General features: G+C 48.6%; 1 protein-coding gene across 1 annotated transcript in view; it reads right to left on the bottom strand.

Annotated features, from left to right (window-relative positions):
• Nucleotides 1–18,318, bottom strand: part of GRHL3 (grainyhead like transcription factor 3) — a 34,073-nt gene extending 15,755 nt beyond the window's left edge. The window contains exons 1-7 of the mRNA XM_028164735.2: nucleotides 18,190–18,318; nucleotides 6,439–6,625; nucleotides 3,633–3,694; nucleotides 1,309–1,654; nucleotides 978–1,051; nucleotides 365–518; nucleotides 48–159 (exon numbers count right to left, since the gene is read on the bottom strand). Coding sequence (XP_028020536.2) covers nucleotides 48–159; nucleotides 365–518; nucleotides 978–1,051; nucleotides 1,309–1,654; nucleotides 3,633–3,694; nucleotides 6,439–6,625; nucleotides 18,190–18,206 — 952 coding nt within the window. The 5' untranslated portion in view covers nucleotides 18,207–18,318. The remainder of the gene's footprint in view (nucleotides 1–47; nucleotides 160–364; nucleotides 519–977; nucleotides 1,052–1,308; nucleotides 1,655–3,632; nucleotides 3,695–6,438; nucleotides 6,626–18,189) is intronic.
• Between the last annotated feature and the right edge of the window lie 615 nt (nucleotides 18,319–18,933).

Here is an 18,933-nt window from a genome sequence, read left to right as displayed (position 1 = left end):
AGACAGAGGAAGAGAGACCGGGACGGAGGGCTCGGGCGGGCTCTTACCCACATCGATGACCCGCTGCTTGGCGGTGGGTTGCCGGGAATGCCAGTGCTTCCAGAAGCGCAGCTGCTCCACCGGGCCCTTCTCGTTGTCGAAGACCACCATCACCACACTCTGCAAGCACAGCAGTCACTGTGACCCCCAGCCTCAGAAGAGGCCCAGGCAGCCTCATCCCTCGCCAGAGCCCGGGTCAAGCGGCCCAGCCCTTTGGCTTAGTTTCCCCCACTCCGTGGCGATGGGCAGTCACACAACAGCACCCTCTCCCTGGGGTCCCTGGCCGGCAGGGCTGACCCGACCCCCGCACCTACTGCCCAAGTACCTTGACTTTGCTGGAGGACAAGGCAAGGCCTTTGCCGCCTGCTGGGGTCCGCAGGGTGACAGGGTAGAACTGGCCCTTGTTGAGGTAGGCCATGGGCGACTCGCCCGATTTGATGTGGATGGCTTTAGGGGAGCCCAGGGTGTACTCAAAGTCACTGCGGGGAGGAGCGAGAGGAGAGTGAGGCTGGGCTCCCAGGCAGGAGTATCCCAAAGGGCAGTGGGGCAGGAAGCCCGAGGCTCTGCTATGGCCTTACTATGTGACCTCAGTAAATCACTTTACTTCCTGGGGACTCAGTTTCCTCTTTTTCAGAGTTTCTATTTAATGGCTTTATTGAGCCACAATCCTCCTGAATAATGAATAATGGAAACCAGAGACCTCTGAGGGGTGACAAAGTTATAGGGAAGACTAGGACAAGAGAACCTTGGTTTTCTAACAGGGTGCTGAGCTCTGAGGTCCTTGTCACAGCCCAGGAAAGGGATGTAGAAATGACTCTATTCTTTTATGTGCCTTCACTTCCCTCTTTTCATTCACTGACGATGCCTGTTCTGGGGACAGTAGGGTCTTTCTGCAGCTCACTGCCCAGGTGGCCAAGGGTCCAGGGAGGCTGACTTACCTCTTGGGGCTGGGATAGTCCTCTGGACACGGGGGTTCCGGGGATGTTTTCAGGATATCTGGGAAGAGCAGCGACTGCAGAGAAACACAATCCAGAGAAAATAAATGACCACATTCAGTTCTGCTGGGACCTCAGCCCAGGGCCACTGCATACAACTGTGAAGGTTGTATAGTGTACAACCTGGACAACAGTACATGGCAGCCCTGCCTCAGCTCAAGGACTCTTTCTCCCATGCATTCCAAAGCTCTGACCGCCTCACTGTCTTCTCTCCTTCTGTACACGTGTGACTACACCCAGGGATGCTGTGAGGGATATGGGGGTGGGCCCTCACCTCCTGTGGGTCATCTTTGAAGGTGCTGTCAGGCTGCCAGCGCTGTGTGGGAGGCACCCCATGAATGCTCTCAAACAAGGAGCTGAGGGAGCCATTATCATACACATCACTGGTGGGCAGCAGGTAGCCGTCCACAGAGCCAGCTTCCAGCTTGCTGGGGCCTGGGGTGAGGAGAGCTGCCTTGCCCGGTGTGGGTGCAGCCCCCTCCAAGCTCATTAGGTTATTCTTCTTGAGCACATCTGGGTACTCTGGGGTTCCAGACACATTCTCTGTCAGGAATTTCATGAGGTGCGTGGGACTTTCAAGGGGGGTGAGGTCCATCTCATATTCCATGCCATGGTAGTACCTGAGGAGAAACAGGAGGGATAAATGGGTGCACCTCTTCTCTCTGAGGGGCGGGGGTTCCTTGGCTGGATTGGAGGGTGACCATCACACTGACATACTGACCTCCTTTAATCCAATGTAATGTTAGGTCTTACCAACATGTGTGAAACAAGATACTGCAGCAAGCCAGTGTGTCACAGGGATGAGCAGGGAGGAGGGGGTCAAGAATGGAACCAAGTACAGGCTCAGAGTTCAGGGGGCAAATGTCTGCTTTATCCATTACAGTACTTGGTAATTAAAAAAACTGAAAGTTTAATTATTTATTTCTTATCCAGAGTCAAATGTCCCCACACTAAAAAAACCGTATTGAGTCATCCATGGTGTGGGCAAGAGTGGGTATTTGTGAGTACAGTTAATGTACGTGAGAAAAAGGTCTGAAAGGATATACCCCAAACTATTAAGGGGGGCAGGGAAGTAGGATTACAAGAAACTTACTTTTTTACTTTATTTATTTTTTTTAGCAAAAATAACAGTGCCTTTAATGCATTTAATTTTACAGAATCCAAAGAATTTTTACATATGGTCCTCACTTGGTTGTCAAAAGAGCCAGTTAGACTATTTTCACACATAAGGCCCAGAGATTCACAGAATCAGAGACACTGAGTGAACACACAGACCTTATAATAAGATGATTCTATTATCAGTGGGTGCTCTCCTTTAATTGTGCCAGTCTTCCATTCCCACCACCATACTTCTGTTTCTCAATGCCCAGCCCCAGTATGGATATTTATTTTGTTACTACACCAAATTTATTTTTAAAAAGTAAACTAAATTTAAAAATAGTTACAACAATAGTTTAATTATTATAATTATACAAATATTGTTTCCTGGCTGGCCAAATATTTTACTATAACTTTTCTTAGAACAACTTTTGTTGTTATTGGAATTATGATATTAATGAGTTTTTTCATTTTATAATTTTCTACTTATCTATTCATAATTTCCCTAAAACTGTCATACACCTATAAACAATTTTCTTCAGATGAACAAATATATTATGTAATCCGCCAGTTCATTCCTCCCTCCTCCCCTTCCTTCCTTCCTTCCTTCCTTTTTCACTTTATACATTTCTACAGAGTTTGAATATTTTATAACAAGTAGGTAGTATTTTATAATCAGAAAAGCTAACAACATTTTAAAAAATTAGTTTTGAGAAAAGTCTCCTGCACTGAAGCCCACTGTTTCTAGCAGTGGAGGGGCCCTGAGCCAGCCGCAAGAGTCGCAATGCCTGCCTTAGCAGTTTGGATGTTCTCGAAGGCAGAGAGGAGACCAGAAGGTTTCCCAGCAGAAGCCCTGCCCAGTGCGGGGAAAGGAAAAGTGGAGAAAGGGGGGCAGGGTCCTTCCAGTGCCCATCTGGCCATGAGCACGGCCTGGGCTGCTTTCTACAAGAAAAGGAACATCAGTGCCCCGAGGCACTAATGCCAGGCAGAGGCCCAAGAGAGCCAAGGGAAAGAAATATGGGAACATAGGTGCCCCCTCCCCTTGAGGCTGCAGGGAGGGTTTTGGAGCTAGGACAGAAAAGCTTCCATCAGGGCTTTTCCACCACTATGGCTTTGAAGTTTGTTTTCAGTAAACTCCAGCTCACATGGCCTGCAGGCACCTAGGATGTGTGTGTCTGTGTGTCTGTGTCTCTGTGTGTCTGTGTGTTCAAGCAAGGTCTCACTATGATTTTGTGGGCCCTAGTCTCTTTTGCCTTCATAGATCCCTTCCTCCATAAAAATATTTTTAAAACCTTTTACAATTGCATTGGTATAAATACAAATATAACCCAGGTTGGATCATATTCATTGTTTTCTTCTGACTTTAAAATAGATTACAATGCCTTCGTGGGCCCCTAAGAGTACGGTGGACTGTACCTCCTGTGCCCAGGGGATAAGGGGCCTAGAGGTGGGGGTGGGGAAGGGCAAAGGGACAGAGATGGTGGCGCCGGCGAGCCTCACCTCTTTCCTTGGTCGTTCCGGCCCCCAGTGCTGGAGGACAGTAGCCGCTTCTCCTTGGGGCCCTGAGAGGAGAGGAAGGAAGGATTTATGCATGGCTCTTGGGTACGATCTGGCTGTTAGGAGCCTCAACCCCCTCCAGGGGACTTGGCCAGGCAGGGTAGCTACCTTGGTCACTGGGAGAAAACCCACCAGTCCTTCGAGTTGTCAGGCCATCATTTAGTCTGAGCCCCAAGTTACAGAGTGGGGAGCAGTACCCCAAGATTAGCAGTTAGGAATCATGGAATTTGGAGTCAAGCAGGCCTAGCTTAAGTTCTAGCTTTACCACTTAAAAGTGCTGTGTGACTCTGGATAAATGACTGTGCTTTTCTGAGATTCAGTTTCTTCATATGTCAAGTGGGGGATCATAAACTCTACTTCAAGGGGATTGCGAAGATTTATTAATAAAAATAATGTTTACTGTTTTTTAATGGAGTACTTCCTATGCACTGGACCCTGTGCTATGTGCCTTCTCTGTGTCCTCTAATTTAATCCCTACAACAACTCTATGATGTCTACTAATGTTATCCCCATTATATGGATGAGGAAACTGAAGCCAAGAGAGGCTCCGTCATCTTAGTGATTAGGAGTGTGGACCTCTTGGGTTTAGTTCCTAGATCTGCCACGTATTGGCTGTGTGATCTTGCACAAGTCCCTTAACCTTTCTGCACCTCGTTGTCCTCATCTGTAAAACAGGAATAATAATAGTAATACCAACCCCTGGGACTGTTGTGAGTGTTTAGACCAGCACCTGACACATGGAGAGGACTATGTAAATGTTACCTTTCATGATTATGATCATAATATTGTTGTATCTTAGAACATCCAGGTCATTTCTCCCTAAGGCTAATAAAGCCAGAACAAGGTCTCCGACCCAGCCTAGTGACTCCAACGCCTGAGTTCTTAGTCTCACCCCGTGGAAGAGCATGAGGAAAGGCGCCTGGCACAGTGCCCAGCATTCAGTAAGAAATGGTAAGTGGTCACCTCTAGGACTACATTGCCAAAAGCCACATTGCCAGCTTGTGGTAGGAACAGGTCTCGAACTTCCAACTTGGTGCTCTTTCCACACCATTAGATCATGTCTTTACTATACATAGTGCTGCTCTGAATCTAACATCCTCTGGGATGGGAAGAGGGGGCAGGTGTATCTCACCGGAACACTATATTGCAATAAACCACTGCAAGTGTCACCTTCAGAGCCTGTCCCCACCACTCTGGCCCTGGGAACGGCCTCTTGCCCAGGGGAGATGATGCTAGATTTTATTTTACGGCCCAACCTCAAGCTATATATCCCAGGCTGGAGTTTAAGCTCAGACCTAGAATTCTGGCTCCTGCCATGTCACCAGGCTGAGGCAGTCAGTTCCAATTTCTTTTCCATCAAATGCTATGAGGATGTTATCAGTCTGCTGGGGAGAAGGTAAGGTAGGGTAACCATACCACTCCAGGATGAGAACCAAAGCCAGAGAGATAATTTGGGGCTTTCTCATATCTGAAGCCACTTCCCCCCTTGGCCTCTGAATTTACAGAGAGTTTACCTTCCTTTGTGTAGCAGAATAGGTAAACTACTTCTTGGGCCTGTGAATTTGAGGGCTTATTTACAAGGTGGCTTTAAATCTTCAAGTTCAGATTCAGTTATCACAATATTTAGCTATTCATGTCCCCCAGCCTCAGATCTGGGAAAGTCTCTTGGAGAAATAACCCAGCCTAGGAAGAGCAAGAAAGTTTGCTGTCATATGACAATTCAGACAGATGGGTAGTGGCTGCCTGGACTACTAGGTTGAAAAAGATTTTGTGTCCTCATATACCCTCAGTGAGAATACAGTTTGTAATCCATTAGCAATGTCTGGCACAGGCACTGGAAGGGGGGTGATGTCGTGTGTAATGTACTTGTGGTTACTGACAGGTTTAAGCACACTTATCATATATGAGAGTGCCTAATTCCTGTTCTCAGGAACTGACAGTCTCCCAGAGTCAAGGCCAAGGCCCAGGAAACAATTAGAGAACAATAAAAGATGGTCTGTCAGGAGGTGTTACAATGCATATGATGGCAGCGAGGGTATGAACGATAGTGAGACACTCAGGAGAGGGACAGGTGATGTGGCGGCATGGCTTCCAAGAGAAGGTGGGCCTTGGGAAGGGCCCTGAAAGAAGGGAATGGATTCAAGAGCAAAAGGCATGTTCTAGGTGGTGGGGTTAGAATAGGCAGGTGGGGATGACAGGGCAACTGGGATGACCTAAGGTACAGGGGCAGAAAGAAGATGGTAGGTTGGGGGTATTGCTGTGGTGTGTAAGGCCAAGGCCTTGATCCATTCAATCAATACGTATTGAGCACTGTGTGGCAGGCAGTATGGGGTGCTAGGGGCTCAGTAATGATCATGACATGATTCCTGCCCTCCGGGAGCTCAGTGTCATGGGGGAGATGGAGGAATAAATGCACAAACAGCAAGTTTCTAAGGAGAGCTTCAAGGAAAAGGATGGTGGTTGCTGAGGGTGCCCAGAGGAGGCACAGAATGGGAGACCCCGGAAAGCCTTCCTCGCCTCCGGTGGAATGAGCTGACATTGAAGCTGAGGCCCAAAGCTGAGAGTACGGTTTAGCTAGGGGAAAGGGGAGGGTACCAGGCAGCGGGAACAGCATGTGCAAAGGCCCAGAGGTGTGAAAGAACATGGTGAGGGGTTAAGGGTGGTCATGGTGGGCTAGTGAGCCATGAGGCCTGAAAGTGAAGACACACAGTCCGTTAGAGGGGGGCATGCCCAGAGGTGGCGAACGTACCATGTAGTAATCGTAGAGGAAGCTCAGGGCCGCAACGCTCTCATCGTCTCCATTGACTCTCATCATGGCCTTCGTGGCCGCCGTCAAGGGATTTTCAAGGTAGGTCTTCCAGGCCTCATCCTCGTTAGTGTAGGGGAATTTCTGGAAGTTAACTGGGTCGTTCTTTAGCAGCCGTACGGATCTGAAACTGAAAGGCAAGTAGGGAAGGTCAAATTTAGGCTGTCCCAGCAGAAGTTCCGTGAATGGTCAGCCTCAGAGCAACACCCAGGAATTCAGAGAGTTACCAGCCTTGAAAACTTGAAACTGCTTCTTCTGTCATCACTGGGCAGATGGAGCAGTAGAATGTATCCACACTCTGGAGCCAGATGCTTTGGGTCACCACCAAATGTTACCACGTAGAAGCTGTAGACCTGGGGCCTCAGTTCCCTCATCTACAACATGAAGACTGTAATCCCAACCTCGCAAGGCTTCAGAGGAGATTCAATAAAATGCTTCCATGGTAGATACTTACTCAAGGGGAATTAGTGTAACAAGGATGGGAAGTAACAATGACAAGCTGCAGAGAATAAAATTTCCAGGTAACTCAGCATGAGTTCTTCTGATGAAATTCTCCTCAAGACCGAGAAAGACACAGAAGGCTGGAGATCATTTCAACTTAGAGTGTGGTGAGGGACAGAAAGAGCCCGAGCAAGGAAGCCCACAGGCAGAACCTGGTCTTGGGAAATGGCATTTCAGACCAACATTTATTGTAGAGTGCCCAAGCAGCTGCTCAGATGCCAGGAACTGGAGTGGAATGCTGCAGGGCACCCCTAGGCAGGCAGAACCTGGGCACCGCGCTGAGAACTTGGACAAATACAAGCCACATAGGCTCAAAGGCAAGAGATCAGGAAAGACTCTTTGGAGGAAGCAGACATTTTAGTTGGGGACACTCCGCACGGGGGATTATATCACTCAGATATGTAGGGCGAGTGTCCCAGGAATAGGAACATAATACAGATTAATGATGATGATGATAAAAATAATGTCTAATCTTTATTGAACACTGACCATGTTTTAGGCACTGAGCTAAGCACTTTTCATGGATTATCTCATTTAATTCTCACCACAACACTGTGAGGCATGTAGTATTATTTTCCCTATTTTATACATGAGGGAACTGAAGCTCCGAGAAGTTAAGGGAGTTGCCCAAGGTCCCAGTTAGTGGGTTAGTGAGTGGCCCAGAGGGGATTCAAGCTTGAGCAGGATGATGCTGTAATATAGAATAGTGTTCTCAAACTTTCGCTGCCTCCGAATGACACGGAAGGCTTGTTAAAACACAGATTTCCAGGCCCCACCCCTAAGTTCCCTGGTAATGCTGATGCTGGTGGTTTGGGGACCACGCTTTGTGAATCACTGGTGTAGAACATGCTCTTAATCATGAGCAAGGGCATAGAGGTGGGAAAGTCCTGCTTATTTTCACTTTAGAGCAAAGAATGTGTGAAGGATACTGGTAGGTGAGAAGCTGGGGACAGCCAGGCTGAGAAAAGAGAACTCCTGAGACTGGTGTCCTGGTGCCCCGGTGTCCCCCTTTCTAGGTGAGTCTCATATATTCTCTAATGCTAGAGACATAGGAGTAATGCCAGCTGCCGTTTACTACACTATATATGAACACTTTCCACTCATCAGCTCTGCTCCTTACAAGAACTTTAGAGGTAAGGATCATGTGCTGCAGTTCACAGATGGAGAGACCCGAGACTCGGAGGAGATAAGAAAATGCCCCCAAATCACCCAACTAGTCCATGACACAACCAGGATTTAAACCCAGGCTTGTCTAGTACCAAAGCCACACATTTTCCACTAAGCCATACAGCTTTACCATAGTGCAAGAGGGCAATCCCTACCACAACAGAGAAATGCTCTAGTTGTGGAATCGCAGGTACTGTGGCAGACTGGTGGGTGGGCAAGGACCGTCACAAATCACACCACAGGAAGTGCCCTCCTGCTGCCCCGCGGCTCAAGCCTGCATTCTCAGACACAGAGGGAACAGCAGACAGGCCACAGCCAGACAGGCCGGGGGTGGCACTCAACCAGGGGCTTCTTCCGGGGCAGTGTCTCCCATCTCACTGAGCGCCAGGGTGTGGGGTACTGGGCTCTGAAAGGGAGGGAGAGGGAGCTGTCACACAGGAAAGAGAGATGACAGAAACCTTCCTGCTCCAGGGGCATGTAGAGGGAGGCACACCTCAAGTTTCTGCTTCTATAAATCAAGGGCCTTAAGATGGAGAGGTGAGAAAAGGCCCCTCCCAGCTGCCTCCTGGGCCTGGGGTTAGAGGAACTCACAGAGCAAGCCCAGGTGGTTGCCCCCAACCCCTCCCAGTCCCAGCCTACACGGAACTCCTAAGCCAAGGGGGCATAGGAGAAGCAGGGAAAGGCCTGGTGGACCACTCTCTGGGTCAACAAGGAATCCCAGTGCTTAGCACCGTTCCTTGTTTATAAAATGTGTCTAATAAAAGCACCCACCATGTAGGATGTGAGGATTGAGTGCAACATCACAGGAAAAATGCTTAAAACTGTCTCTGGCACACAACAAGCGCTTAATACAAAAAGAATGATGTTGCCATGCCACGGAAAGGATATACTTTACAGAACGCTCTTTCCAGAATGTCAAAAATCTTGAGCCTATGGAATCTTATGCTGTAGTTTGGTCTTCAGGTGTTGAAATAATTCCTCATTTATAATTTCTAATAAAGGAGTAATATGCCAAAAAAAAAAATATATGCTCTCGGCCCAGCTTGGAGCTAGACATCAAAGGCTTGCAACGTGGTACAAGACATGGTCACCCTGCAAATCACTGGCAGATCTGGGCCTGGAGCCCCAATTTGCTGACTCTGGTGGAATGACCATTATCAGCTTTGATGAGCTATCAGTTATCTTACCCTATTCAAAAGTTAATTTTTAGAAGACAATGATAAAATCACATCAGAAACGAAAGGACAGGCAATGTTTGCTGTTCATTTGGGGGGTTCTTCTGGTCTACAGTGGTCTCCAATCCATCCTGTTGGGATCCCAAAGTCTGATTCCTTGATACACAGCAGTTACCATACCTCAAGAATTTACCATAGGCAGACACTGTTCCACCTATTATTCTGCATCATATCTACTCTGCACAATAGGTTTAGGGGAAGTTGAGACTCAGGTGGTATTACCTGCTCAAGGTCACTCAGCTAGTAAGCGGCAGAGGCTCACCTTGAACCTGGACTTGTTGGACTCCAAGATGCAGCTCTTAACCCCATGGTAGTCTCCTTTTAAATGTCTCTTTTATTCTGGCAATTCCCCTCCCCTGGAATAAACTGAACCAATCCTCCACTGCAAGACAGAAAGGGATTTGCCACCCACACAAGTCAAGAGAGACTAAGTGGGGAAGAGTGATGAGTGGAAGAGTTTCTGGCCAGGCGCTGGGAGCTCTAGAGTCCTGGTTCCCAAGTATGCTACCAATCAGTGTCATGTTCCAAGACTAAGCATTTGGCTTCTAGAAAGTCTTGGCTATGGATAAGGTTAGTTAGCATTGACTCAGTGCCAAATACTGATCCAAAAACTTTTGGCTCCCTGTTCTCTTAAAGATTAGAATTGAGAGTTGAGGGCCCAGTGGGTGAGGATGTGAAAAGTGTTCCAGGAAGGAGTGAGCCCTACTAATGGGAGACAGAGCCAGAACAAAGAGGGGAAACCAGCTGACTGCAACCTATGCGGTCACCTTCCCCGAGGGCCTCCACAAACTCTCTGTTGGTGTGCCTGTCCAAGGCCAAACTCCTCAGCCATCAGAAGGTGAAAGGGGAACCGGGGAGGAGGGTATAGGGAGAGGAAGTGGCTCTGGGCAGCTTTCTAGCCATCAGGTCTCCACCAGGCCGCAGCACAGAAGAATCTGTAGCACCATGGGAGGAAGGAGCAACAGGGTCATAGCCTGACAGACCCGAGTAACTGTGTGTCCTTGGGTAAGGTACTTAGCCCCTCCAAGCCTATTTCCTTATCTGTTAAATGGGTCTATTGAGCATCTTCTGTGTGCCAGTCAGGGACTCTTCTAGGCACTGGGGAATCAGCCAAGAACAAGACAGATAAGGCTCTTCTCCCTTTGGAATTTGCAATCTAATTGGGGAAGACTGACCGTAAACAAGTAGATAAATGAGTTAATTTTAGTTAGTGATAAGTACTGTGAAGAAAATTAGAGCACAGTCATGTGATGGAGTTACCAGGGCTGGCTACTTTAGAGTGGGGATAATCTCATGGGTTGTTGGGAGAATTAAGTACATTAACATAAGAAATGTGTTTGGCCCAGAGCCTGCCAGAGAATCATCGCTTAGTAAATAATTGGCATCATCACCGTCATCAGCATCATGATCATCATCTTCTTAGAACCCCCAAATGAAAGTAAAGCGGAGACTCTGCCTGAGGTTCTTAAACTAACATCCTCTCCAAGCCTCCTGTTTGTGAACCAGGTTCCACATCAAAAACAAGAGAGACAGTGTAATAACCCCTTGCCTTGACTTTCACATTCATTATCTCTTGGAGCCTCCCGACATATATGATGTGTTATTATCGCTACTTTACAGACCAGGAAATAGACAAAGGAAAGAGACGTTAGGTGACCTGTTCCAGGGGACCGGCTGAGGGAGTTACAAAGCCAGACTCCTGGAATCTAATTCCATGACTAGTCACTTTTCCACCAACCACTAGTTTCCAAGAAGGGATGTAGAAGAGAGGGGAAAAAACAATAAATCTGGGTGGCATCCATCCACCTAACCATCTATGCTTCATTTTAATAAATATTTATCAATATTTATTATACTATGTGCCAGGCTTTGTCCTAGGCGGGCAAGACAACAAGATCCCTACTGTCATAGAGGTTGCATTTTAGTGGCAGGCAAGACAGACATGACCACAAAAACAAATGGACAGGTACTATCAGGTGAAGAAAGCTATGAAGGAAAAGAAGCAGGAGGACTTCTGACCTGCCTAAACTTTGGGGAATGGCTAGATGTTGGCCGAGAAGAGGGGTGGAGGGGGAGAGGGGCGTGAAGATGGGTGGGGAGGATCTTGGACTTTCCAGGTGAAAGGCAAGACAAAGGCATAAGCCTGGGACAGCTCCCAGAGCTTGTCTGCCTACTGTGTGACAGATGTGAGCCAGGTTTTTTGCATATGTTGCCTTGTTTCAAGGAAGGCCAGCCCATTAAGAAGGAAACTCAAGTCTGAGATTTGATAATCCCTCACATTTGCATAGCATGTTATAGTTTTCAACATGCTTCTCATACATTTGTCATCACCTCTGATCCTGCAACGCCCCTGTAAGGTAGGGAGAGAAGGTATGACTATCCCCATTTGATAGCAGGATAGAATGAGCCACAGAGAAGGCCACTGGTTTGCCTAAGGCCACCCAGCTGGTATCTCATGGTGCCAGGCCTAGAACAGAGGTCTCTGTCTTCCATCATCAAGAAGCTTCACAAGGCTGCCTCCTCAGAAGCCTGGAGTGGTGAAGTGCCTAGAGTGGTGAAGTAGGGTTTCATCCCAAGTCCTTTCAGACCCTAATGCTCACTGCATTCTGGCTGAGCCACTTAAAACTCCCAGTGAGAGTAAGGGAATGTGTCTCAGCCATTAGTTGAGATTTTTTGGGTTCCAGTTAGGGTGCAAAGAGACTTTAGAAATCAAGTCTATCTCTTTTTTTTTAGTTTTGTTTGTTTTGGCTGCGTCACGCAGCTTATGGGCTCTTAGTTCCCCGACCAGGGATCGAGCACAGGCCCTCAGCATTGAAAGAGCTGAGTCCTAACCACTGGACCGCCAGAGAATTCCCTAGAAATCTAGTCTCTGGGAGCAGGTGTGACTTGCCTAAGGACACACAGCACAGAGCAGGATTGGGACTCAAAAGTCTCCTAGCTTCCTGTCCAGTACTCAGCTCAATCACTACCTTATCTCAAAGGCATTTCAATAATTCAGAGATGGAAAAGTAAGGCCTCTGACTCAATCTTACAGATGGGGGAAGAAAACTCACCACCAAGGGGGCAGCCTCAAACCCCACCAAAGGAGGTGCCTGACACAGGACAGATCCAGTGATCTGGGCCCCACTTCCCTCCAGCCTGAGGAGGAAGAGTTCCAGGGGCTGCCTGAGCTGGGTGTTGACACCCAGGTACACCCAATGACTTGTCAAACTCTGTTGTGAGCCACCCAGCCTCATCAGCAGTGATCAATCACATTCACTAATTAACCACAGGGAGGCCCTGCCACAGCTGCTCATGGAGGAATCATTTTTCAGTCATCCCCATGGAAGGTGTTCCCTGGGCATGACAGGAGCGCTCCGGGGTTGTTGTGCTTGACAGTGGCCCATCTGGTTTCTGGATGCACAGGTTGTGAAATGTGCCTTATCACATGCTGGGGCTCACTTGGGGGCCTCAGTTGGGAAATGGCAGCGCCTAGGGCATGGCTCTATAATGACTCCAGTTTGAATGAGGCAGTGTGAACTAATAGTTACAGGGTGGGCCCCAGAGCTATGCTGATCTGGGTTCCAGTTTCAGCTCTGCTATTACTAGCTGTGTGACTTTATGCAACTTGACCTCTCTGTGCCTCAATTTTCTGACCCGTAAAAAAATGGGGGAAGATGAGAGCACTAACCTCACAGAGTTATTATGATAGCTATTGTTCACTGAGGGCTTACTAAGTGCCAGGTGCTGGCCCAACAATTTCTAGTCATCATTTTGTTTAATCTTGAGAACTTTGTGAAGTATTACTGTTAGAAAATGCAATGGGATAATGGAGGCAAAGTGATGAGCACAATGCCAGCACATAATAACGTGAACTATTACTACTAATACTCACTTTGTGGGGTAGCCCCCAGAAAATTGCATGACAACTCACAGCCTCACTTTCTCCTTCTACTAGTGGCAGAAGGAGACCTGATGCTTGGAGATTCCCAGATAAAGAAGGGCAAGCATTGCCAGCTTCATCATCTGGATCCAGGTGGGCAAGTTAACTGAGAGCCGTCAGGCTCCAGCCAAAGCCTCTAGCTGCATGTAAATTAATCATATGCCATTTTCTAATTATACCAGAAACTCACTTTCTCCCCTTTGAAAATTCCTTCCTCGATGGGAATTTTTCTTTCATGCTATATTCTCCTCTTGGTTTCCTGTCCAATTTTCCTATTTTTTTCCTCTATTGTTCAATTGAGATGTGAAAGAAGTTGCAATCTACCTCTAGACCCAGGGCACCACATCCTTTCATTCATTCATTCACTCCGCTGAATAGGCCCTGTGCTGGGTACTGGGACACAAAGGTAAATATCATGCTGTCCCCACCCTCAAAAGTTCCCAATTCTTGCTGACCTCCTAGGAAGGCCCAGTGAAATAACATCAAATATTTGTGAGAGAATTTCCCTTCAAGACTTTCACTAGATCAGTTGCTCTGACCTTTTTAAGGAGGCAAAAGGAATAGAAGAAGGGGGCAGCCAGCCAGGATTATTTGCTCCATTTTACAGATGGAAAAGCTGAGTTCCAGAAAGGGGAGGGAAGACAAGGGAAGGAAAGGAGCTAAGTTATTTTATGTGTCAGGCCTTGTGCCTTTTCGTTCTCATACATGCCGTGAGGTGGGTGTTATCACCATTTTACATATGCAGAAACTGACACTTACAGAGCTCAGAGAGCTCACTTACAGAGTTAAGGAGCTCATCCAAAAGTCACCCAGTCTGTACATGGCAGAGCTGGGCTCAAACACAGGTGTGACCCCATAGCAAAGCTCTCAGCCTGCTGACTCAGCTACTACACTGTAGGTCAGCGGTGGATCTGGGAATCTCCTGCCTTCCAATCCTCTGGCAGGTCTTCTAGGCCGATGTTTCTTAAATTTGAACATGCATCAGAATCACCTGGAGGGCCTGTTAAAACACATATTGCTGAACCCCAGCCCCAGAGTTTCTGATTCAGTAGGTCTGGGGTGGGGCTGAGAATTTGCATTTCTAAGGAGTTCCCGGGTAATGATGCTGAGGATGCTGGTCCAAGGACCACACTTCGAGAACACCGTTTTTTCTTTAATTAGGGGAACCAACAATTCTCTCTTTTAAAAATAATGACTCTCTTTCCTTCCTTGCCTCATTTCAAAAGTAACACAGATTTGTAAAACACAATATATAAAATATGGAACATATAGAAAAATTAGAAGCAGAGGCTAGAATTCACCTGCATTCCTCTGCTCAGAAATAAGTACTGTCAGCAGTCTGGCATATCTCCTAGTCTTTTTTCAACATCTGTGCTGGTAGGAAGCAGGGTGTAGCAGATTGGTGTGGGCATCCTTTTGGCCCCTGGTAAGATCTCAGCTCTTCAGCGAGGTGCTGGGAAGATATTGCCTGGGGCAAGCTGAAATCCCCTCATCCTTATATTTATACTCCCATCCTTCAGTGGATTGCTGGGAGGGTTACAGGAGGTGATGTATTTATCAAGTACCGGACACTGTGTCCGATGTGGAGTCAGCGCTCAAGCAAAGGCTTGGCTGTTATTTTTGTTTTAACCGAAGGGCGCTTCGGGTATGTTACTTGTGTTTTCAGCCCTGCGGCCCTTCCTCCCCCTCCTCCTCCTCTTTGTGGAGCCCTGAAGACCCTCTTGGCTCCAGGCACCGACCGGTCCTCCTGGGCGAGGGTAGCGGGCCGAGTGGCAGGGACCGCCGCCGTTTGGGTCGTCGAGGGGCCTCTCGGACTGTGGGTCCAGTCCGCCTGTTCTACAGCCCGGCCTTAACGAGGATTTTTAACTTTTCATTCACCAGCAGCGTAGCTCCGACTTTTAATAACACACCTCGTGCACGACAAAAATTTGCTCCTGGCAATCGTGGTTTCGACCACAAAACCACAGCGGGAGGCGTTCCTAGTTAACTCTTTCAGCGCTGCAGGCAGTCTGCAGCTCAGCGCTCCGGGAGCTTGGGTGGAGCGGTGGATGGGTCGGGTGCCCCTCCCTCCCTCCGCTTCGGCTCTCCAAGATTTCGGGGAGGAAGAGGATTCCAGACGGCGGCTGGGGGCCCAGACTGCGGCCCGAGCGGGGCTGCAGAGGGGAATACTGGCGCGCCTCGCTCACTTCCCTCTCTCTCCTCCATTCGATAGATCTACTACGTGCTGATCACTTAATCTTAATTCCCTCACATCCTCGACGGGCTGGACGGGACAGCGCGGGCCGGCCGGGCACCCAGTAGGCCCTCGCGCACTCTAAAGATGGGACTCCAAACATGGCGGCCGGCCTAGGACCCGTCGCCCGCTCTGGAAGCTCTTTTCCCGCGAGAAGTGGGCGTCCGGCAGCGACTTCCTGCGCCCTCGCCGCCCCAGGATCCCTTGCGACCGGCTCTAGCCCCCGAGGCGCCGAGAACAGCGGGATGGAGGCACCGTAGGTTTGCGGAGTCCTGGAGGCTGGCAGATGCTCCCAGCCCGACCACATAAAAGTCCCGGGCGCTCCACCCGCCAGCTGCCTCGAGCTGGCTTTTAACTCCACCACCTTGGCCTCCATGCTCTTCAAGCGCCGGCCTTCGAAGTGGCCTAGTAATAGGGCTCACGTTTATGGAGCTTCTCCTCCGGGCCGGCTAGCCTACATACGGGAGCTCACTGTTTCCCTGACCAGGTGGGTGTTTATAGTCCTTATTGGACAGAGGAGGAAACTGAGGGTCAGGGAGGAGAAGCAGATTCACCAGGATCCTGAAGTTGCTAAGTGGCAGAATTTAGAGTCATGTGCAAGTCCGGCTTTTCCTACTACACCGAGGCCCAGCAAGAGGTGGTCATTCTGTCGGGATCAGAATGGATGGTAGGACCAGTCCTGTTAACTCTGCACGTTTGGGGGGGAATGCAGCAGCAGCAGGAGCTCAAAACTTGCAAGCCAAGCAGCGGATTCCACCCCTCAACCCCCCTTATCAGTAAAGGCACTTGAGCCCCCAGGCACTGAGACGCTGTCATTGTAATCCTTAGTGGTGACTTCAGAGTGCCAGCAATTACACAGCAGGCACAGGTTCCCCTCACCCCACCCCAACCGGAGAAGCCTCTACTGTCAGGAGTTCTGACTTCAAACTCAAATCATTAAGGAGGAGAAATGCAGGAAACCTTTTTGTTCAAGTAACCCAGCTTCAGGACATCTACCCCCTAAGGGGCACCAATGAATACATTTCTGTCCGCAGCCTCTGCTGTTTCAACCAACAGATCTGACTGGGACGGAGACACATCAGAAGATGTTTTTTGTTTTCAAAGTACGGAAAAATAGAAAGCAAGAGGTTCAGAAATGCTCATTGATTGGTTATTTCTGTGTGAAGTAACAAGGCTATTTTAGATTGCTCCTTACCAGCCTTTAAGTCAATTGCTTGTCTAAAGTTACTGGATACCCCAACAGCTCCATTAAGTGGGTCCCAATATGGCCACAATTTACAGATGAGGAAACTGACATTCAGACAGGTGAAGTGACTTGGCCAAGGTCACACAGCTAATTAGTGGCAGCTGGAACTTGAACCCAGGTGTTGGCTCCACTGCCCCTGTTCTTATCCTAGTTGTTAACATGTTATCAGCCCCAGGGAGCCCATTCAAGAGAAATTCGATGCCCAGTTATTGTACCATGAACATAGTTAGCTAACCCCAGAGAATCCAAGAGCTGACTGGTATCATGGAAACTTGTCTGCAGTCAGGACCCACCAACTGCTCTACTCTCAGGTCTTCAAGTTCTTAAAACAGTCTATTAAGGAGTAGCTAGAAAAAAAGATTGTTCAATCCTTGACTCTGCCTACTCACCTCTGAGGGTGGCAGGAAGAGGATAGTCTGTATTTTAGAAGCCTGGCTTCTGCCAGCTTCCCAAACCCAGGCTACAGCAGCCCAGAATCCCAGCCTCATCCCACCTTCTCTGAGGTCTGGACCCCAAGCCAGGGGTCCATGGTGAAAGTCATCATCAGCCAGCAGGGATTCTAAATCCCAGATATGGGCAGGAAGGCACCTGTGTCCTGTCAGGCAATAGAGATGACCTCACTGAAAACCACATCTCAGCCTCCTCAGCCTTAGAACCGCCTCTGAATGCAATCAACCACATTTTATTGAATGCATCTTCAGACTTTGGCTCTGTGCTAAGCATTTTACAGCCTTTATCACACTTAATTCTCTCAAGAATCCTACAAAACATTCTTGTACCCATTTTCTAGATGAGGAAAGTGAAGCGCAGGTCAGTTGAATGACTTGCCCAAATCAAGATCTCACAGCCCATGAGGAATGGAGCCTGGATTTGAACCTAGGTCAAGCTGACTAAAGAGTGCACATGTTTAACCAGCAACTTCACCTTCCCACTTGGGACTGTTCCAACCCAACAAACAAGTCCCTTTAGAGAAACCCAACTCTCTGCCTAAGACAGTTCTTAGAACCACCTCAAAGAAGTTCCTTTTGGCAAGAAGATAGAAAGCCTAGATGGGATTGGAGCTGTCTCTGATTTCCAAGGCCCCCTTCACAGTATCAGAAAGTGGTGCTGAAAGCCTTCACAGTTTCAGTCCTGTGTTTCCCTACCTGGCTCGAAACTGCTCAGCAGAGAGAGAAAGGAAAAAAAAAAATATTTTCCCAGGGAAACACTCAGCTCTAGCTTGAGACGGGGCTTGCCGCAGCACGCCAAGATGAGATCGTCAGCCCATTCATTTACCCTTACAAATTGCTCTGTGAATCTTGGCGCCAGCCTCCCTGCTCTTTCCCCTTCTAGAAACCCCATCCAGCCTCCATGCTCACAGCGCGCCAGGCATCCACCGGTGTTTACTCACTCAAGTTCATTCGACATCTTCCTGCTCCCAGGCTCCCAGGCTTGACGGATGGATCGGCACCGGGCACCGAGGCTCTGCTGACCGCTCGTCTCTAATTCTTGCCTGACACAGACATTCCCTGCCCAGGGAAGTGTTTGATTTATGTTGAGGTTTCAGTGTCGGGATTATGCTGACAGGTAGGTTCCCGGCAGATCTGGCGCTGATTGGCTACAGGTACAGGTGCCGGCGACAGCAGGTATACCTCAACAGGTGCAGCTGTTAACTCTTGGCCTGCCGAGCTGGGGGCGGAGCCATGGGTGGAGCTGGCCAATTCCTTCCTTGGTGAGGGGGTGGGGGGTGGAGATTAAGGAGGAGGGAGGAGAAAAAAATGTTGGAGAGAAGATAGCCAGAGGAAAATTACAGGGACAAACAGATACTTGGCTGCAGGAAATCTCGATTCCTCTTTCTAGTTAGTGTTGTGGATGCCCCGGAACATCCCCCCACCCCCGCTAGTTCCTTGGGCCCCTCCGCTACCCAGCATCAACTACTTCACAGCCACCGGGGAGTTCTCAAAGGAGCGAGCAGATCTTCCCCTGTGGGTCTCTGTAGAAGTTCCCTTTCTTATTCCTAGAGCTTCCCTTTAAGATAACGACATCTTATTTCTGAATAGTCTTCTACAGTTATTCGGGTGATTTCTTTTGACTTTCACAGTGACCCACTGTGGTAGCTGTTATTATCACGCTCTCTTCCTCCCCAATACACACA

This window comes from Balaenoptera acutorostrata, chromosome 1 (assembly GCF_949987535.1).
Source record: "Balaenoptera acutorostrata chromosome 1, mBalAcu1.1, whole genome shotgun sequence".
Lineage (NCBI taxonomy): Eukaryota > Metazoa > Chordata > Mammalia > Artiodactyla > Balaenopteridae > Balaenoptera > Balaenoptera acutorostrata.
The sequence above is the reverse complement of the archived record's forward strand: the minus strand, read 5'-3'. Positions and strand labels throughout refer to the sequence as shown.